Source organism: Ambystoma mexicanum, chromosome 3p (assembly GCF_040938575.1).
Source record: "Ambystoma mexicanum isolate Mex_15411 chromosome 3p, UKY_AmexF1_1, whole genome shotgun sequence".
In the NCBI taxonomy this organism is placed as follows: domain Eukaryota; kingdom Metazoa; phylum Chordata; class Amphibia; order Caudata; family Ambystomatidae; genus Ambystoma; species Ambystoma mexicanum.
In genome coordinates this window covers 773,800,738-773,823,082 of record NC_090925.1, presented here as the reverse complement: position 1 = coordinate 773,823,082, position 22,345 = coordinate 773,800,738, and the positions used below count along the sequence as shown (strand labels likewise).

The 22,345-nt window shown below is 50.4% G+C and overlaps 1 protein-coding gene across 2 annotated transcripts in view; it reads right to left on the bottom strand.

The window, feature by feature from the left end:
* LOC138580852 (integrin alpha-D-like) overlaps window positions 1-22,345 on the bottom strand; it is a 750,488-nt gene that overhangs the window by 576,421 nt on the left and 151,722 nt on the right. For both annotated transcript variants that reach the window (XM_069651726.1, XM_069651727.1), the window contains exons 5-6: window positions 8,438-8,543; window positions 1,291-1,418 (exon numbers count right to left, since the gene is read on the bottom strand). In XM_069651726.1, the coding sequence (XP_069507827.1) occupies window positions 1,291-1,418; window positions 8,438-8,543 (234 nt within the window). The remainder of the gene's footprint in view (window positions 1-1,290; window positions 1,419-8,437; window positions 8,544-22,345) is intronic.

The following is a 22,345-nucleotide window of genomic DNA, read 5'->3' as shown; positions in this document are numbered from 1 at the left end:
GGTTGATAATTGGTTATTTATAACGCGCGTAATACCCAGAGGTTTCTAAGCGTGGACTCGGGATCTAACCTGTGTTGCTCCACGTCGTCTTGCTTCCAAAGCGAGCATTTTGCCCCTGAGCTATCCTCCCTGTCGTGGACATCTCTTTTTGAAAGTTTGTTGAAAGTATCATTTAGGCAGGCTAGAAGCAGATCACTATGCAGCCATATTACCTGATATTTATATTACTCCTTACACATGGAACATCTCAGCTATATAACTGCAATAGCATATATGCATACCCAGCAAATACATGCTGTCACAACATCAAGGCATCCAAGACTATTCCACCTGTTTCCCCTTTGGCTTGAAGCTTTAGGATCACATGATGGCAGCCCTATAGACTCTTCTACAAGTATTTATTTATTTGACCTTATAGAGCGCTGTTGACATAGCGCTGTACATCATTTAAATAGACAGTAACAATGATAAGATTTACAAAACTGATCCAACATGAAGAACAATTTCATTTACGTGACTTAAAACACTTGTGTATGGACGCATTATAAATGCCATATCATATAATTCAAGAAGAAGTATGAAGATAGGTTTTAAGAGAAGAACGGAAATTACCCCGCGTAGAAGAGGAACGGATAGTGACAGGAAGGCCATTCCGAAGTTTAGGAGCCGAGATGGTAAATGAATGAAAAGGAGAGCGTGCCTAAGGAGGACGCGGTACTGTCAGTAGACATTCAGATGGTCTCAGAATCAATGGGAGAAAGAGGCCAGGTATTACATTGTGTTTTTGAGACTTTTAGTTCTTTATGGTCAAATAGCATTGTCCAATCATACGTTTGGAGAACAGCCGAGATCAGCAAACACCTACATCCTACATATGCCTGAGAGACGGTGGACCGACTCACAGCCCTTTGGTCATTTCAGCCCCTGCATCTTCCTTCTGTGTAACCCCATGCAAAGCGCTCTCCGAGTGCATTGATAAATAAAGGCAGATCCTAACCTCAATTATGCGCATGCTCAGATAATAGGTAGTCTAACTCAGCACTAAAGTGCTAGTTTGTTGTCGTAATCTGGATTAGAGTGCATTTTTAAGGATTGGGTCATTACTTTAATTGGGAGTTGACATCTTTTCAAAAGTCACAGCCCTCAGTGGTTTAGGGGAAGGTCTTTTCCTGACACACTGAGACCCTTCTTATTTCAGGGCTGAGGCCCAATTGCAATGTATGGTTCATGGCCCCCTTAATTTAAACCCCTCCGTCAGTCATATAATTCCCAAAACAGAGGCATAATTACCAACACGTCATGTCCTTTGAATCCACCCATCACATCCTGGACAAATCTTTTCATCTTGGTGAAATCCTTTTCCACCACGCTTCCCGAGCCGTCAATCAGGAAAACAATGTCTGCCCCTTTGGGACAGTCTGGAGAAAGGGAGAGAAAGAGACAGTCACGACCCCTGTCAACACGAATATGTTAGAGGTGCACCCATGGCTTTAAGTGGGCCGGGGCTAGTCTTCCAGCATTTTGATCGAATGAGACTGCCCTGGTACAGGGCTTCTCCACAGAGCACAACCGATCCACTTTCACAGGTCCCACCTATACTTAACAGTTTTAAAAATAGGCACAATCTTTGCAAAGGGAAACATGTTACAGCATAACTCGGAAGCAGAACTCGTATTCCTTCTAAGGCTCCTTCGTTTTATCCCTCCAGTAGATGGAGTCCTTCCCAGGTTGGGGCTTGCTAAATCCTACGGGGCACCCCGATCCAGCAAGTTTACAACCATGGAGGCCATCTCAAACTCCTTGAGGTGCCCTCCACTTTACTTCTGGCAGCTTTGCATCAATCCAAATGTTTAACTGTACCTAAGGCACAGGGCCATACAAAAAAAACTGCAAAGCATCCAGAGGTAACCACAAACAAGATCCACAACTTGGTGGCACAATACCGTGCCTTCTCATGGCTAGAAGAACCGAAGCACCACAGCTGCCTAGACATCCTCCCAGGGTCTTCCAAGCACTTGGGTGCAAGCAGCAAGTCAGTTCCCAGACTCCCACAATAGACCAGAAGATCCATTGGACCTTGGAGTCCTCCTCCCTGGGCAATTAGACAGGAACCAAGAATCCTCCTTTTAGATGTTAGTCCTCTTGAGTGATTAGGGGAGCCTGTGGGAAGTGGAGCCCCCCCTATGTTTTCGGCACTTGCATCACTTACATTAGTTGCAAGAAGGACGGGTTCTGTGAGAGTTGCCTTACTGCAAGGCCGAATAATGAAGCCCCATCCCCTTATCAAGGAATATCAAATGTTGAAGCAATGACCCTCCTTGCTGGTGCTTCAAGGGAACAGCTGTTACCCATCAAAGAATTGAGAAGTCGAGCCCCAAACCATCAAGTGGAGTAGAAGTAGGACACAAGAAATGAGGAAAGTGCCCTACAGACGCAGGAGGCTTGTCAACGAACAGACAAGGATGTTAGATGGCAAGTAAGACAAGCACGTCGGGTTCAAGGCTTCCTGGGATGACAAGGGAAACTGTTGATCCTTATGAGCAAGTTGTTACTGCGGTGGATCACTCTGCTAGCTTGTGGCAAGAAAGCTGCAGGAGCAATGGTCTGTGCCTGGACCCTAGCGCACAAACAAGAAAACATCTGCACAAGGCACTAGACTACATGGGTCTAACCGGGGTTCCATGTCATTTCATCACAGGATGTTTTTTCGCAAGGATTTTTACCGCAATATTTTTTTACGAAAAAACCCCATCACATTTTTTTTATTATTTTTGGGGGGTTACCCCCCAACCTCCCTTTTGTAAAAAATTAAATGGGTTTATTCGAGAAAAAAAATTGCGGTGAAAGTACGTTTTACCCCTGGCCTACATCCTGGCCAAAAGGAGGATTGCAATGAGCTGGAAAGCAGCCTACAGGCCTAGAATTGAGATGTGGTGGGCAGAGGCAGTAACGGCCGCCTGGTACGAGGCGGTCAGCAGGGGGATCGGGGGAGGAGGTGGGACCCCTGATATCATGGAGACAGTTGGTGGCCTCGATGGCGGGTCCCTCCAAGGCCAACCATAGTGATGATGACACAGAAGAGAGAAAGGCAGCGGATACGTCTGAAGATGAACAGGCTGATGATATGGACACAGGGGCTCAAGTCAATGGGGTGGGAGGGGCAAGGACAGAAGAGTGTACTCTGTAATGTAATGCTGTAAAACTTAAACATGCAAGTCCTAATTGTTCGTAATGTTTGGTGTGTTGTTCAAAATAATAAAACACTTTTTAAAACATTTTTTAAAAAAGGACGTCGTACCCTAACCGGAAGCCTGATAGTGACTGCTTGCTGATACAGCAACAACAGGCCCAGACGGGCCTTTAGGGCAATGCCTGAAGTGCAGGGCCGGCATATTAGTCTGGGCCAGTCTTTTTGGTCAATGTGGGCTAGGCTTCAGGCCAGTTTGATGTGTTACTTCACTGTGCAGCTGGTGGTGTTGACCAGTTCTACTTAACAAATATTCTTTACAATGCACAATTTGGAATACATTTTACCAAAAAACTCCCTCTTGGGCACTACTCAAACAGCATGTCGCGAAAGAAACAAATTACCATTTGCACGCGCGTCCCACTTTTTCATTTGTGCCCAAGTCAATTGTATGCCCCTGTCCTACCCTGAGCAACAAGTGCACTGTTAACAAGTATGGCACAAATGACTGTGGACAGGCACAAGACAAAGCAAAGGGTCACAGAGTACCTGCTCGGAAAAGAAGCAAACAACCTCTGGACAAAAGAAGGTACCTAGAGCATGGATGAGAGGACAAGATAAACACAAACATTCATAGGAAAACCCAAGAAACAGGACAACACAGGTTGCAGCAACTAATGGTTCAGGAAAGACCACAAGGAAAAGAGCCGATGGACAGGGACAGTAGTACAAGAAGAAATACAAGGGACTGGAGTACAAAGAACACAGTGAGGAGGATTGGCCAATTTAGGACGGGTATAGAACAGAGGTGCAGTAGAAATGAAGCAACATCAGGCCCACTGATAACTCAGAGCACTGGAAACTGGAAGAAAGAGCTTTGGCGACTGAGAAGTCTGGACTGGGAGCAACTTCACTGGAGACTGGGAGTAAGAACAGAGACGACTGAGCAAGAACACCAAATACTATCAGCAAGAACAATGGTGAAATGGAAATCTGGAGACCAGAAAATGACACTCATGACTTGGGGTAAAGGAATTAGACAAAGCTGGCACCAGTGATTGGGAGCAAGCACACTTGGGATTGGAAGCGGAAAGACTGGAGACTGAGAGAAAGGCCTCTACAGACTGTGAGCAAGAACACTGGAGATTGGAAGCAGAAACCCAGGAGACTGATAGCAAGGTCTCTACAGACTGGGAGCAAGAACATTGGAGATTGGAAGCGGAAACACTGGAGATTGAGAGCAAGGCCTCTACAGACTGGGAGCAAAAGCACTGGAGATTGGAAGCGAAAACCCAGGAGACTGAAAGCTAGGCCACTGCAGACTGGGAGTAAGAGCACTGGAGTTTGGAAGCGGAAACCCTGGAGACTGAGAGCAAGGCCACTGCAGACCGGGAGCAAGAGCACTGGAGATTGGAAGCAGAAACCCTGGAGACTAAGAGCAAGGCCACTGCAGACTGGGAGCAAGAGCACTGGAGATTGGAAGCAGAAACCCTGGAGACTGAGAGCAAGGCCTCTACAGACTGGGAGCAAGAGTACTGGAGATTGGAAGCTGAAACCCAGGAGACTGAGAGCAAGGCCACTGTAGACTGGAAGCAAGCGCACTGGAGATTGGAAGCGCAAACCCTGGCGGCGGAGAGCAAGGCCACTGCAGACTGGCAGCAAGAGCACTGGAGATTGGAAGCGGAAACCCAGGAGACTGAGAGCAAGGCCACTGTAGACTGGAAGCAAGCGCACTGGAGATTGGAAGCGGAAACCCTGGAGACTGAGAGCAAGGCCACTGCAGACTGGGAGCAAGAGAACTGGAGATTGGAAGCTGATATCCAGGAAACTGAAAGCAGGGCCTCTACAGACTGGGAGTAAGAACACTGAAGGTTGGAAGGGGAAACCCTGGAGGCTGAGAGCAAGGCCACTGCAGACTAGGAGCAAGAGCACTGGCGATTGGATGCGGAAACCCAGGAGAGTGAGAGCAAGGCCACTTCAGACTGGGAGCAAGAGCACAGGAGATTGGAAGTGGAAATCCTGGAGACTGAGAGCAAGGCCACTGCAGACTGGGAGCAAGAGCACTGGATATTGGAAGCGGAAACCCTGGAGACGGAGAGCAAGGCCACTGCAGACTGGGAGCAAGAGCACTGCAGATTGGAAGCAGAAACCCAGGAGACTGAGAGCAAGGCCACTGCAGACTGGGAGCAAGAGTACTGGATATTGGAAGCGGAAACCCTGGAGGCTGAGAGCAAGGCCACTGCAGACTGGGAGCAAGTGCACTGGAGATTGGAAGCGGAAACCCTGGAGACTGATCGCAAGGCCACTGTAGACTGGAAGCAAGCACACAGGAGATTGGAAGCTGAAACCCAGGAGACTGATAGCAAGGTCTCTACAGACTGGGAGCAAGAACACTGGAGATTGGAAGCGGAAACACTGGAGATTGAGAGCAAGGCCTCTACAGACTGGGAGCAAAAGCACTGGAGATTGGAAGCGAAAACCCAGGAGACTGAAAGCTAGGCCACTGCAGACTGGGAGTAAGAGCACTGGAGTTTGGAAGCGGAAACCCTGGAGACTGAGAGCAAGGCCACTGCAGACCGGGAGCAAGAGCACTGGAGATCGGAAGCAGAAACCCTGGAGACTAAGAGCAAGGCCACTGCAGACTGGGAGCAAGAGCACTGGAGATTGGAAGCGGAAACCCTGGAGACTGAGAGCAAGGCCTCTACAGACTGGGAGCAAGAGTACTGGAGATTGGAAGCTGAAACCCAGGAGACTGAGAGCAAGGCCACTGTAGACTGGAAGCAAGCGCACTGGAGATTGGAAGCGCAAACCCTGGAGGCGGAGAGCAAGGCCACTGCAGACTGGCAGCAAGAGCACTGGAGATTGGAAGCGGAAACCCAGGAGACTGAGAGCAAGGCCACTGTAGACTGGAAGCAAGCGCACTGGAGATTGGAAGCGGAAACCCTGGAGACTGAGAGCAAGGCCACTGCAGACTGGGAGCAAGAGAACTGGAGATTGGAAGCTGATATCCAGGAGACTGAAAGCAGGGCCTCTACAGACTGGGAGCAAGAACACTGAAGGTTGGAAGGGGAAACCCTGGAGGCTGAGAGCAAGGCCACTGCAGACTAGGAGCAAGAGCACTGGCGATTGGATGCGGAAACCCAGGAGAGTGAGAGCAAGGCCACTGCAGACTGGGAGCAAGAGCACAGGAGATTGGAAGTGGAAATCCTGGAGACTGAGAGCAAGGCCACTGCAGACTGGGAGCAAGAGCACTGGATATTGGAAGCGGAAACCCTGGAGACGGAGAGCAAGGCCACTGCAGACTGGGAGCAAGAGCACTGCAGATTGGAAGCAGAAACCCAGGAGACTGAGAGCAAGGCCACTGCAGACTGGGAGCAAGAGTACTGGATATTGGAAGCGGAAACCCTGGAGGCTGAGAGCAAGGCCACTGCAGACTGGGAGCAAGAGCACTGGAGATAGGAAGCAGAAACCCTGGAGAGCGAAAGCAAGGCCACTGCAGACTGGGAGCAAGAGCACTAGAAACTGGAAAAGATTAATACACATTGAGCAGAACGAGACTGATTGGGGACTAAGAGCATAAGCAGCAGTGACTGTGAGCTTGAGGACAGGAGACTGGAAGCAATAAAAGGAGCGCTGGGACCGGGAAGCAAAAGCTCAGGAGACTGAAAGAAGCAACATAGCTTAGCAGGCAACGAGGGGAGTTGCTAGGTCTGGAAAAGACCCGGGGCTAAGCTGATGTCAGAACTGTTGGGACTGGGGGCTAGCTAGTCTTTTGGCTGTAGCTCCTGAGATTCTATCCGGGGCTACAACCAAAAGATCAGGGGCTATAGCCCCCTTAGCCCACCCTAGCAATGCCCCTGCAGGCAACACATGGTTCATTGCAAGAGGGTGACCAAACAGGCTCAATGCATGAAGAAGGAGCCCTCAAACTCATCCCGCTAGTCCATTTGGGCAAAAGGAAACTCACTTGGTGGAAGCAGGTTAAGTGTATGCACAGCACTGCACTCTCTGCTCCTTGGGCAGTGAAATGGAGACATGCCCTTGGCTCTTCGGTGGACAGACACAATCATAGTATAGACATGTCCAAGTGTTTAAAACATCACTTAGTGTATTGGGTGCCATGCAGTCCATGCAGTGTGGCAGAGCATCACTGACTCTGGGCGGTTCCATGTGTTAAAATCACTGCATAAATTGCTGTTTACTCAAAACATTGCAGCAAAAAGGCAGTGGTTTTGCTGCCTCAATCCATGTAATGGATGCGGGGCACACCCCCGCAACCCGTGGACCCATTATACCATTTAAGCGGAGGGGGGAACACCCCCGTAACCCCAGCTGCCCTTAAATGGTATAATGAAGTACACCTTTACCGGGTGAAACCACAGCATTTTTTCAGCGATTTTTTGTACAGATGACTTTTTTACTGGGATTTTATTCCTGCATTCCCTCTGGGGCATACTTTTCAGGTCCCAGCTCGTCCACATATGTTGACTCTTAATGGCCAAGTAGCAAAGATGTGAGATCAGCTGCGATATTAAAGCCCGAGCCATCTTTATCAGGTAGATATATACACAAGTAGATATATTACTCAACAAGGCGCAGGGAAAGCGCAATTCCTTATACTGTATTCTCAGCACAGACGAATGTGGGTGTGCAGGGCTGTTCCTACGATTGGTTCTCCTCAATTTCCCAATCCCTGGCACCTACCTTTGAAGATTTCCAGCACAAGCAGGGGGAAGCTATTGGATAATAGTGAATATAGCGTGGCCCCAAGCCCAGGAGTCCTTTCTCTACTGGTGGTGGCATTGCTTGCTGAGGGCTACTGTCTCTCCCTTCTCTTTGGGACAGACTGGACCTGTACAGGAAATGCCTCTCCATGATTGCGGTGGTGTATGCTGGTCCTTCGCTGGCACTTGCAGCTGCCCAGCTCCACTTAGAATGAGTTTTGCAGCCTCACGTGCAAACCTTTACCCAATAACTCTTCCTGCCTAAGATCCCCATGTGACAAGCATGTAACCAGAAAACATCTTCCCATTCCAAGATGGCTGCCAGAAGCAAGCAAATAGTAGAGGGACACTCTTAAGTTGTATGACTAAAAAGATAAGAAGTGCTGATGGCTGCAACCATATACTGTTCCCTAAAATGGTGATTTGCAACAAAGTGCTGGTGCAATGTGAGGTCCCCGGGTCCTGAGAGGTGTGACGCTGATTACTGGGAGCCCAGACTCCCCGGGGTGTGCTCTTGCAGTCTCACCTGGTTCCTTGGTCAATCTGGTGCTCTTGAAGTTTTGGTCCATAGAATAGCAGAGGCCACGGATGTAGGTGAAGCTTCGGCACTCTTTGGGAACTATCCCGCAGCCCTGTAACACACAACTCAGTGTTATATTTAAATGAATACCCTACATGGGACATTCCTATTTCCAGTTACTTGGTGTACACATGGTTACTACGTAAGCTATGTTCCAGTTTCAGGTGCGTAGTGCGGAAGGGATAGAGGCAGCCATTGGACCATTCATGCACGTGCCAGCCTCATTCCAACTGCCATGCAGGAAGCACTCATCCAATGCACTGACCCCAAGGCTCCAGTGTCACCCACGGCGCTGCATGCCGCAGCGCCCCTATTCCAGACAGGCACATCATTTCACCACCCAGCATCCGTATTCACATCTAAACAAGAGTTGTGAGTGTGCAAGCTCCAGCTCACATGTTATGGGTGTGGTGGGCTGCATCACAGTGGGGCAGGGGCATTGTGGGTCCCAATCGTCAAGGTAGTGAGCGCACGCTTGGATTCACAGTGTGTTTTATGTATGCTTATCTGCGTGTGCTCCAGCACACAGGGTGTGTTGCTGTGCTAGGAACAGTGCATACATATGTGTCTTTTTGAGTATTAGTGTGTGCCACCAAACCCTTCGCCTATAAGCGGAATTGTGTATTTAATTCCACAGTGTTTAAGTGTAAATATGGATTCTAACCCAGTGTATGAGCTTTGATTTGAACAAAGCGTGTGCTGGTATCCACAAGGAATTAAAGGATGGAATATGAGCCGTTCGTCAGTATTTGAGGGTTAGTGTGTGGTGTAACACATCATGCACGAGGATGAGCGTGTGCTACCTTCCACAGTGAGGAAAGGTTAGTGTGTGCTCCATTGAAAGTGAGTGTGGACACCAACGTGGGAGGGTGTATCAGCTTCCTGTAATAGGACATGAGATTGTGACGCACCTGAAATTATGAAAACTGTTACTGGGTACTACATGCCAGAGGGTGGCATGTAGATGTACACGTCGACAGTCTAAGAGGACGTGTGTGTTTGTGTGGGATGTCAGTTACCCTCCAATGTGTGAGGTGCACTGTAGTTGCAGCCAATCAGAGGAGAGCACACTGGTATGTGAAGAAAGTGTGCCTGCGACCTTGTTTGGCTATTGCAGAGCTGGAAAGTCTTACTTTGAGTCTTGGTGCCCTGAAAATAAAAGACACACATTTTGAAATCAGGCCACGACTTTGCGCTCTCCCTGTAAAACAAAGCTCTAATCTGTGTAGGCCAACAGAAATCCTAGCATGCTAGCCATGGTTTCCTCGACTAACCAAAATGTCCAAAGATAGAGGCATAGAACGAAGAACACCCAAGAATCCTGAGGGTTTAACCCATAAAAGCTCGCCTTGTAGTTCTCAATCAGGGCGAACCTCCTCTGTATCTGTTAATGGATCATCTTAGTTTAGAAATGTGTAGTGTTTTCCAGATGGTCGTGATTTAGTTGCGACTAAGGGAGGTCCCTTTTGGGTGGGCCGGGGGTGCCGGACCACTCTCATGAAGGGCTCTGCAGGGCAGGCCGTCTGCCTGGAGGGCGGCGCTTGCGCAGTGCCAAATAACACGCAGCCGGCAGGAGCCGGGTGGCATTGACTGCCGAGCGGCTGAGAGAACTTTGTGGAAGTCGCTGAGCCCTTTTATTGGGTCAGTCACACATGTGAACTAAAACACGTGACTAATCACAAGCCCTGTGGCAGAGTGTTCAAGTCACAACATCTCATGCCAAGGGTGTACAATAAAACAATACCAGACATCGAAATTGAGCACCTCACTTAAAAACACACATTAACACTCAGGGCATAGAAACCCACGATACCACAAATCAGTCACCTGCATAAAATGAATACATTTCACATTCAGTCAATGGCGACGTTGGGCATTGCCCATGGGAAACTTTATTAGTCCAGGAAAGGTGGGGCATGGATGGCAGCAACAAACTGGGCTGCTGGGCCCATTTGAGCACACTTGATGTGCAGGGTCTCAGCTTCACCCACGGGGGTCGGTGTGGACTACAACATGCTCAGCCGCGGGGTCCATTTTAAGCAGGCAGGTGATACGCGGGACAGCAGTTCACCAAAGCACACCGCCATTGTCTGCGGGGAAGAGGGAGCAGAAGGCCAACATCTTTATTGATCTAGGAACGGGGGCACGCTCCCCTGGCCAGCAAAGCCGCACCCGGGGACACGGAGCACCTCATTGACTGTAGGGGGATCCCAGAGAGACTGTGGGAGGTAGGTCCTTTATATTTCAGTGCGGTTGCGGCATAACATGGAGCTCCATTGACGAGGGTGCTTGATAGGTCCAAGCAGCATGACCTGCTCCTGGCGTGCGCTGCAGCTGCAGGCGCCGCAAGGATAGGCACGGTTATTGTTGGGGGCTCCATAGTGGCCGGGCTACATGATATTAAAGGTGCTGGGGAAAGGCCCGGCCGCACAATCTGCTCTTGGCCGCAAGGATAGGCAGGGTCATTGTTGTGTTTGGGGCTCTGGGCTGGCCAGGCCATGGGATATCAAAAGGGCTGGGGAAAGGCCCAGAGGCATGACCTGCCCCTGGCTCGTGGCTGCAAGGATAGGCAGGGTCATTGTTGTGTTGGGGGCTCCGGGGTGGCCCGCCCCATGATGTCAAAGGTACTGGGGAAGCCCCAGCTTCATTAGCTGCTCCTGGCTCACGAAGATAGGCAGGGTCATTGTTGAGGCTTTGTACCAGTCGCTGCGGTGGTGTCCTTGCTGCGCTGTTCTTCTGACCCAGCAGGAGTTCATTATATATCAATGCGGCGGCGGTCCTCGCCGCGCCGTTCCTTCCTCCCCCAGGCGTGAGCTATGCCGAAGACACTGTGTTGGTGGTCCTTGCCACATGGATCTTCTCCCTCAGGCAGGATTTCAATATAGAGTAATGCAGTGGTGGTCTTCGTGGGGATGCCGGCTGCAGGTCAGGGTGAGGCTGCTTTCCCCAGCAGCCATGCGCAAACTCCCTGCCTCCCCCCATGGGAAAGCAAGGTTCTCCACGCGGTCAGCATGGCAGGGACGTTCCCTTTGTGGGTCATTAATCGTCTCCTGCTAATCCCATCCTCATCGCCGGTTGTTAGGTGGGCCAGGGGTGGGCCCACTCTCATAAAGGGCTCTGCAGGGCAGGCCCTCTTCCTGGAAGGTGGCGTTGGTGCAGCGCCAAATAACACGCATCAGGCAGGAGTCTGGTGGCATTGACTGCTGAGCGGGAAGCTGCTTGGCCCTTTTATTGGGCCAGCCCACATGGTCATAGATGTGACCTAAAACACGTGACTCAGCACGAGCCCTGTGGCGCAGTGCTGAAGTCACAACATTCCCCATCCTAAAGGATATGCATGACTTATAACTGCAGAACCTTCTCAGAGCTATTTCTGGGATACAAACCGCGCATGCATTGGAACTCTGTGGTAGTGATCACGGCGGACTGGTGACATCTCAGAGGCCCAAGGGGGAGCCACGGTGCTCGCGGCAGTGACAGGACTGCTGGGTCTGCCCCTCCAGTTTGCAAGTAGAATACCAAGTGCTCTCATGGGACAGGGTCTGATTCTGTTGGCTGTTCACTCCCCTACTGTCCTTCTGCGGTGCTCAGGCGAGCCCGCGCAGCTTTGAAGGTGCTAACATGGTTCTCACACTCTTCTTACCTTGAGCTCACTAAGTGGAGGGCAGCTGGAGACAAACAGGGGTTCCTGAAGCGCTGTTGCAGCTTCTCTGCCAAAAGCCACCACCGTGAGGCGAAGGGCGCGATTGCTGGCACTCATAAAAGTACTGCAAGTCCTCGAGGTAGCGGTGCACCGAGGACCCTCAAGGAAGCTGCCTTGGCGGTCGTCACCATCAGCGATCCCCTCCCTTACTCTTCTTTTTGCTGCATCATGCCCAATCCAGACTGCGTCCTCGCCTACTGTACTAGGAGATTTCCACCTGCCTGGACCAAGCAGAGAGGTGCCCTAGTGCCCTAGCAGAGACTGGGAACACAAGATCCCGCACGAAGGATTACGAAGCGCGCCCACCATCTTCTGATGCTGAAGCGTTGGCCCACTCATTGACGTGATGATCATCCATCCTTAACTAACCTATAGATCACCCTACCCTGTACGGTTAATAGGGCACCTCTTGACTGTGCTCTTTAATTATGTTTTACAAAATGGTGCCATGAACAGGTAGGTCCACGACGTAGACTGTCCTTGCACTCATTTAAAAAGCCTGCACCTCACTTATGATTTACATAATCATTTTTAATGTTTCATAAATCGGAAATGCCAATTTTCTTTCCTGCAAAATGGGAAGGGGTTGACCCTCCCCCCACCCGCTCACGTAACATCCCCCCACGGGTTTTCCCATCTGATATTCGCCAGACACACGCCCTTCAATCTACGGAGATAATTCTGTATAAAAAAAAAACGGCAGTAAAAAATAACTTCAGTGACATTTCATCTGTAAAAAGACTGGATGCCAAGAGAAGAACTTATGAAGCACATTCTTCAATGCATTATAAGTTGCAAAGTTGTATTGCAATATAAACTGTTCTTCTGCAACATGCTGCAGGATCTTTCTAAGCCTTTGACACGCAGCTTACAAGGCAAACCATGCAGCCCGTTACAGGCAGCGTTCGGCTATAAGGTCATTCACAAAACTTGAAGCGTCTAAACTGCTCACTGAGTTCTGTGGTGTTGCGTCACACCGGAATGTTCACTAACAGAGTTTCTCCAGGTGCCCTAGAAGCCGCCACAATCCTCTGGCATCCCCTATTCCACATTCCCGTTCCGAGGGAGCTCTGGCACAACACGCTGGATCACGTGTTTCCAAATAGGCCACGAATTCTCTGGTCCATACCATTTTTCTGCTTCAATGATCCCTTGTGGGAATTCAGGAGACCACAGACCTCCTCCTTATCACTTAAGGGCAGATCTGATACCAGGGGTGGTCTGGCCTATTGGGAACTATGTTTATGTTATGTTTACGTTTATTGAATTTTGGAGATTTCCCAGTAGGCCTCTGCGCCCTGGGCCTCTTTTGTGTGGTGTTTCCGAATTATCCCATGGGAAAAGGCTTGGAATTGCTGAAAATGTGTAAAATGGGGGCACTTTGAAAATTAATTCCAGGGCATCTTTTGGTTCCCAGTCCACCCCTGCCTGATACAGGGGGTATTTTCTCTTATACCTGCCAGCCCCTTGGATCTTCATTCCTTCGTGTATTCTCTTAGCTGCTTTGCTTTGTTGTACTCTGTGGCCCTTCGAGTCCGTCCTGGATTGTTCAACTTTAACTACCCGTGGGTGAGTGACGGCTCCTAATAGGTCCAGGCTTCCTTTAAGATCATCCACCATATGGGACTGAGTGAGTTGAGGTACCCAGTGTGTGTCATGGCAGCCCCATATACTAAATGGCTGGTTCAAAGGATCAGAAGCTATCCACAGGTGTCTATGGGCTTCTCAACACTACAGGGACCGCCAGCAAGATGTCCATTTATTTTATTTATTTATTCTTGCATTTGCAGCAGCGCACAAAACCCGCATGCATCAAGGCGCTGGTTTCAAGGCAAGATATAGGGTTGCAAACAATCAAGTGTTAAAAGGCGGAGAATGTCAAGGTGGAGCAGAGGTGTTGCTAGGGGGGGGGGGCTGAGGGGGCTATAGCCCTGGGTCTTTTGGTTGTAGCCCTGGGTTTGAAGCTCAGGGACTACAACCAAAAGGCTGTAGCTAGCCCCGAATCTCGCCAGTCCCGACATTAGTTTAGCCCCGGATCTTTTACCAGACCTAGCAAAACCCCTGTGGTGGAGGAACCTTTGCAAGGGTACCTCTAGGGGAAGAGCCAAGTTTTTAGGTGATTATGGAAAGTCCAGTAGGATTGTTGAGCTCTCAGTGTCAGAGGTAGGCAGTTCCATTCTTTCCCTGCAGTGACCGGGAAGTTGGATCCTCCAGCTCTAAACAGTCTGAATCTCGGTGTGATGAGGCGGTGGCATAGGCGGAGCGAGTCGGCCTGAAACACTGGGCGGGGACCTCCAAGGAACATTAAAGTATTTTGTTTTCCAGGGAAGGGCTGCTTTAGTAGCACATAGAGAATGAGACGCACACACACCTTTACCCTGCACATAAACACATGACACCACAACAGTGATACAGAGAAACAAAGCTTTGCACCATGAGGACCTTTAAAAGTCAAAGTTCCCATAGGACCCCAAGGGAACCACAGTGACATATTCAGAGGCAGCCTGGATATGTATCTGGCGATTCAGCACGACATCGAACTAAACTTGATTAATCCATTAAAACCTACAATCTCCCTCCCTGTACTTTGATCTGAAATTGATATCAGTCCCTTGGCAATGCGCCCCATGGCAGTAGCTTTCCATGAAATCATTTAGGGAAATACTGGCACTGCTCCTGTCAAATACCTGATGGATGGGTCGTCAGGTTTGTGGTCTCTTGGCAGAGGTGCTGGATCGACGCACTTCCAGGTTTGGTTCTGTAGGTTGTGCAGTAGGAGTGACCGGTCACCTCCCAATCTGAGAATATGATACTCAGAGATGGTTAGGTACCTTCTCCCCATACCACAGACTGGCCTTCCGGTTTTTCCGTGGCATGGAGACAGTGCAAGCACTGAACCGGAAGGTAAATAGGGCTCGGATAAGTATCCAAAGGAGCCAAATAAGGATACCACTTAGCAGAGGAAGATCAGAGCCAGGCCAGATGAAGGGAGAACAGGCAGAGAAGAGCAAGGAGGAGGAGGCACGAGCAATGAACAGAGGATGGGGGAATTAGGCTTCTGAGGAAAAGAACAAAGAAAGGGAAAATGGGGGGCGTGGCCTGGCAGCCATGGAGTAGGCTGCATCTTCACCTAGCTCCGTGATCCGTCAGCAGATCCTGCAGAGCACAAGCTGCCTGCCAGCTACATTTGTCAACAAAATAGCACCAGGGGCGCATGAAGGCGTCCGGAACAACATGCAAGCATTCGCAGGCTGAGAAACCAGATTTGCAATATTGTTGCAGGCCCGTGGCTGGCAACGACGGTGAGAACAAAGGCAAGATGGCGGCGAGACAGAGACTGAAGGGCCTGTGAGCGGACATAGAGAAATGTGCGGCTCGATAAGGAGCGGTGAGTAATTCATGTCAAAAGACGTGTGCCGGGAGATTACGGCGTGCTCTCCTCTGCACGGCCCGGAACAAGTGAGGAGTCGGGAGGCGCGAGCCCCGAGCCGTGAGGGGACGGCCTGCGCGGACACACTGCAGGCGTTCGGAATCCCCCTGCATGCAAGAAGTAATGAGGAGGGAGAAGCCTGAGTCCGCGCTGGAGGGTCAGACGGAATACAGACACACTCGCGGGCATAGCAGTGTGCTGAGACTGGCGGGCCGTGAACGAACATCACGGGACACACAGCTCGTCGCGGTGCGCATTAGCCGCGGCAGGCGAGAGGAGCCCGACGGAGGGCAACCAAACAGCATTGAAGTGACTGGATGCACAGGCATCACAGAACACTTGTACTGCCCACTTGTCGACGCTAAGAAGTGCAAACATAGGCTAAAATGTTCCCGGTGAACCTGCCAGAGAACACCAACACCCAATAAGGTGAGCTGAGTGATGCAGGGCCCCCCTTCGCCAGGGAAGTTGAGAGGGGACAAATTGCTGGGCAAATGACCCCGGGACACACACCTTGGCCACAACACACTCATACCGCTCACCTGCCCAAGACAAGAGGGGCAGGCACTGGCTGTGAACATTCCCGGTGAGACGGGAAAGAATGCCAACACCCAACACGAAGAGCTGAGCGACAAGGAGCCCCCCTTCCCCTGGGATGCCGATGTGGGGCAAATTGCTGGGCAAGTGACTCTGGAGTACGCACCCTGGCCACCGGTCAGAAGGGGCCAGTGGGAAGCACACCACAGATCAGTGGAGTGATAGATGAGCTGGGGGGTAAGGAGGGCATGTCAAAGACGGAACAACGAACAAGGCGAGAAGAAACGGCCGCTGTAGAGGTGAATGTAGTCGTGGACAAAGGTCTGTGTGACACGCCAAGGCTGTAATAACTCCAACACGGAGGTAGGACTCTGAGGGACTACCACTGTGGCGCATCAGAGTTTGCCTCACAGGCAAGAGACGGATGGCAGGCTATGATAGCCACCCCCAACGAGAAAAGGCCTTGGGGCAGGATCGCTGTGGAACAATGACCAGGAGGGGCGGAAAAGCCAAGGGCAAACAGCCCAGGATGGACATCTTCGCAAAGGCCCAACAAACCCCTACTACCCCAGTGCAAGGGGTAGCAAGCACGCCCACGGAGACAGGTGCCCCGCGCGAAGACAGCGCTATTCTAACAGCCATAGCGGATTTGAACTCCACATGGGGCATAACGATGGCGGACATGAGAACAGCACTTGAGAACAAAATAGATGCTGTGGGGATCGATGTGAATTTGCTGAGGCAAGATGTGAGGGCCCTCGCGGGGAGAACGAGCAAACTAGAAAGCACGGTGAAGGTCAATACAGACACTGGAGTGAACAACGCCAAAGAGGTCCATATACTGAAACAGCAGGTGGATAATCTAGAGAGACGAGCAGAGGAAGCGGAAGGCTGGGCGAGGCGCAACAACGTTAGGATTGTTGGACTGCCGGAAGGGGAAGAGGGGCAGGACCCTACAACATACGTGGAGAACATGTTGCTGCAGGCGATAGGAGCTGGTGAACTGTCCCAGGGGTTTGCGGTCGAGCGAGCCCACAGAGCACTGATGAGAAAGCTGCAACCTGGGGCTCCTCTTGGGCAATAATAGCGAAAATCATAAATTACAGAGACTGCGAGAAGATATTAGAATTCTTTCGGAAAGGAGGGACAATAGAGAGAGGATCAGCGACCATCTCGGCATATCCAGACTATACCATGCTGGTGCAGAGGCAGCGATATAGCTACGTGGCGATTAAAAGGAGACTATGCGTAGCTGGATACAAATACATGCTCCTGTACCCGGCAAGGCTCAAAATTGTCTACAAGAACAAGGTGCTGTTTTTCGACACCCCGGAGGAAGCGGCAACGTGGCTGGATGCGCATGGATGTCCGGATCGAGATGAGGAGCTGGCCCAACAGGAACGCGATAAGTGACAGTGACGCTGCATTTGGTGGGAGTGGAGAAAGCTGCCAGTAAAGAGCAATTGAATTGTGATATAGTATAGTGATGCGAGAAGTTAAGTTAAACTAATGGCATTTGGACATGTTGGACTTGAATATAATCAGTTGAAAGTAAAATGCTGGATGGGCAGCGAACACGGCGCTCAGTCCAATGTAATTAGTAGGAGCTATATGTTGAAGGAGGCTTACCCCCAAGTAGTATAATAGGTAGGTCACCACTAGGGTGACGATTCCCCGTTGTTCTGCTAGTACGGCCCAGGCCGGAAAGGGGCTAGATGAGGGGGTGCCTGAGATCCAGGGATGGAGCTGGGCAACAGTTGGGGATGGGTGAGTGGGGGAGGGGGAATGCAGTGGAAATTCGGGCAGGGATTATGGGGGGCAGGGGGAGAGTTGGGGTTGTTGATGGGTTTTGGAGTTGGGGTTGGATGGGAGGGGGGGATAGGTTGGGACATGGGTGGGGTGGAGCCTACGCACCTGGAAGAGATATGAACCATGGGAGACCTTAAAGTAGTCACCTGGAATGTTAGGGGACTCAACAGTTATCTGAAAAGGAATAAGGTGATGATGTGCCTGCGCAAGCAGAGGATTGACGTAACTCTGCTGCAGGAGACACACCTAACGCCGGCAAAGCTGGAAATGGTGTGCAAGAAATGGAAGGGGATGGTTGTGGGGGTGGCGTATTCAGCCCATCCGAGGGGGGTCATCATATGGGTAGCGCTGCATGTCCCGTTCCAGCTATTGCAATATACTGCTGAGCCGGACAGGAGAATGGTGATAATGAAAGGGCTAGTAGAAAACAGGGAGATATGCATAGTGAACACTTATGCCCCAAACCAGGACACAGAGGCGTACTTCAGATCCTTATATGGTAAACTAGGCGGGACTATGGGGGGAGCGGTGATTTGGGGGGAGACTTTAATTACGCCTTGCACCCGAAAATCGATAGATCTGATACTAAACAAGATAGGCCCACCCCTGCGGCTAGAGCGTTGCAATCACTGTTGGCGGAGTTTGGTCTGGTTGATGTATGGAGGACCCTCCACCCGGATGAGAGACAATACTCTCACTATGCAGCCCCGCACAACCTATATAACAGACTAGACTATGTATTTGTAACACAGGAACAGGCGACAGAAATAACACATGCAGAGTATAAAGCGAGAGTCCTTTCAGACCACTCGCCGATGATAATATTATGGCAATTCAGGCCCCACAGGGCAAGAATACCAACATGGCGCCTAAGGGCAGAGGCTCTGAGGGATAATGTGTACAGAGAAGATATGAGGGAGGAAATAATTAGCTTTTTTGAAATAAATAAGGGCAGCGTCCAGGCTGCGGGCACGCTCTGGGAAGCATTCAAAGTGGTGGTGAGGGGGATAGCCATAGCGAAGTCTAAAGGGTTGCAATATGGGATTGTAACGGAACTACAGGTGATGGAAGCGGAGATAGAAAAAATAGCAAAAAGGGGAGGGAATACCACAGAAGACGCAGAGGCACTGCTTGGGTTGCAATAAAAATGTGCGGGATGCTGGGAGAGATTGTGCAACTTAAACTAAAGAAAGTACATTGAGAGACAACAAGCAGGGGGTGACAAACCTGGTAGAGTGCTAGCTTGGTTGTACAAAAATGTGACCCCCAGACCCACCATTAGGACGATTGAGAGGGGGGATGGAAGCATAGCAGACACCCAGGAAGACGTTAACCAGGAATTTGTAGAATATTGTAGGACTCTTTATGACGACCAAGCGGTAAGCAATAACCAGGAAATTAGGGAATCATTGGAAGACATAAGGTTGCTGCAGATCAGTGCAGAAGAAAGAGAAGAACTAGACTCCCTGATTACCCTGGAGGAATTGGAGGAGGTGGTGAGACAATTGCCTACTAGTAAGACCTGGGAAATGACGGGTTGCCGGGAGAATTTTATAAAACTTATGGAAAAGAGGTTCTCCCCACGCTTTTAGAGATGCTGAACGAAGCGTACGAGATGGGAAAACTGCCAGAGTCCCTGAGAGAAGTGATTATAATACTGCTCCCTAAACCTAATAAGACAGGAAGCGATTTCGGCTCATATAGGCCCCTTTCAATGCTAAATCAAGATAGTAAACAGATTGAAGAGGGTCATACACAAGGTAATACACCCTGACCAGACAGGGTATATTCCCAACAGGAACATATTGCATAATCTTAGGCGGCTTCATCGAATTATTGAGCACACGAAGGAAGACGAAGAGGAGATGGCGGTGGTATCGCTGGACGCAATAAAGGCGTTTGACTCGGTCAGATGGCCCTGGCTGCTTGCGGCGCTGAGCGGCTATGGCATAGGACCGGGATATCTTCAGTGGGCCAAGCTCATATATAGTGCACCTTTGGCCAGGATCAAAACAGGGGCTGTTATATCGCAGAGGTGGCATCTAAGTAGGGGCACCAGGCAGGGATGCCCGTGGTCCCCTGTGCTGTATATTCTGGCACTAGAGCCCTTGGCTATATACCTGAGGCAGCAGTATGACGTGATAGGTATCCCCCTGGGAGGGTAGCCACAGTAAATCTCCCTCTACGCAGACGATATGTTGTTGTACCTAGGCTACCCGGAGGAGAATCTCCGATGCATACTGGAGGTGATGGAACGATTCGCGGGGCTCTCTGGCATAGCGGTGAACCCGGGAAAGTCCTGTGTATTCCCATTGGGCGGGTGCAGGGGGGTCCCAGCAGATTGGCTACCGATCTTGCAGGTACCGTGGGAGGCTAACACCTTTAGATATCTGGGAATAAACATATATCATACAGTAGAGGCAGAACATGAACATAATACGGAGATGGTGGTTAAGAAAATAGAGAACAGCATGAGGTTTTGGGTTAAGCTCCCCCTGGCAATGATGGGACGGGGGCAATGCTCAAGATGGTAGTATTGCCCAAGTTGTTGCACTGCTTTGCGAACATTACATACTTGGTACCTAGAACGTTTTTCGCTAAGTGGGACAGTGTATGCAGGGACTTCTTATGGCACGGGACGAGGCACAGATTGGCCCTATGGGAGCTACAAAATCCATATGAGAAGGGGGGTATTAAACTACCGAACTTTGAGGCATACTATACTGCCAGCCAACTGCAATTTGTAGCTAAATGGCTCTCTGATGAGCCGACCTCGGAACTCAAGCTGTTCCAAAGGGACAGCGCTCCATTCTTTCTAAAGGAAGTGATTTGGTTACCCAAGCAGGAAATGGGGAAATGCCCAGGGATGATGAAGCTCGGGTGGGAGATATGGCGGAAGGCCTATCAGTTAATGGAAAACCCGGCCCCATGCTCCCCGCAGATCCCACTGGTTGTCGTGGCGGGTAAGGACAGGCAGTTGAGACAGGCTGTCAGGAGATACTGGGAAACGGTTGGGGTATCAATAATGGGGGATGTATGGCAAGAGGGGATTATACGGGACTTCTAAGAACTGGTGGAGGATACGGGGCTACATGCGGGCCAGTACATAGCATACCATGGGATGGTACGGCGAATCAGAGAGACCTGGTCAGAGATTGAGCTGGCAGAAGAGCCGGACACCACCATAGAGATGATATATGATATAGCGGAAGGAGGGCACGAAACATCCAGGTTATATGAGATGATAATAACTAAGGTGGGGAAAGAGGTGACGCAACTCAGGCTGGACTGGGAGGAAGAGGTGGGACCCAGATGAGTGATGGGATGTGGGAACGTGCTCAAGGGTACCACAAAAAAGTGTCAAGAAACACCAGTTTGCAACAGATACAATTATATGTAACCCACAGGGCGTATATGACACGCCAGAGGATCGCCAAATTTAGGAAGGCAGGGCGCCAAGCATGCCCGAAGTGCAATGAAGAAAACGCCGGAATGACGCATATGTTCTGGTCGTGCCCGATAATAGAGCAATTCTGGGGGGAAATCGCACAAAAGATGGAGGGCAAAGGAATTAAAATGGGGGTAGACACGGCGTGGGCTTGCCTAATAGGAGGGTTCCCCAGGCCACGTAAACTTCAGCATGTGAGGAAGCTGAAAGACCTGGCGTATGTCTTGGCAAAAAGAAGAATTGCTATGGGGTGGAAGGCACGCTATAAACCTAAACTCGAACTATGGTGGAAAGATCTGCAGCAATGGGCAGAGGCGGAGACAGGGTGTGGCAGGAGGCATGCAGAGGAGGGGAGGAGGAAGAGGCGGGCTCTCTGGCGAATTGGAGGCAACTAATAACAGAACTTTTTGGGCCCACGTACGAGGAGTCTAGTGGCCAGGACTCAATATGTGCAGATGATGTGGAACCCTAACGCAGGAAGCAGAGGCGGAATAAATAAGGAAGTAGGCTGGGGGGGGGACAGTGGAACCAGATGTAATAATATATATTTGATTATTAGCCTTTCTTTCACTGTTTGCTTGATTTGTATTGTGTGTTGAAAAGTTAATAAAATATGTTTCAAAAAAAAAAGAAAGGGAAAATGAACCGGGAATAAGGCAGCGAGGAAACAGAAGCGAGGGAACACGTGTACACGGCAGAGCAGAAGGCACCAGGCACAGAGCTCATTGTACAGGACGGCAAGAAACAGGCACAGCGAGGGTCCTGGTCAGAGTGTTGAGACGCACCGGGGAAAGTGCGCATTGGGCTTTTAGTGCCCCATCGTGTGATGGTTGACATGCGCCGAAAGCAGCGTCCATTACTCGCCCGTATTCAAAAGCTGTGTGGCGTTCTTCCTGTTCGTGAGAACCGCCCATGGGACCGGCGGTA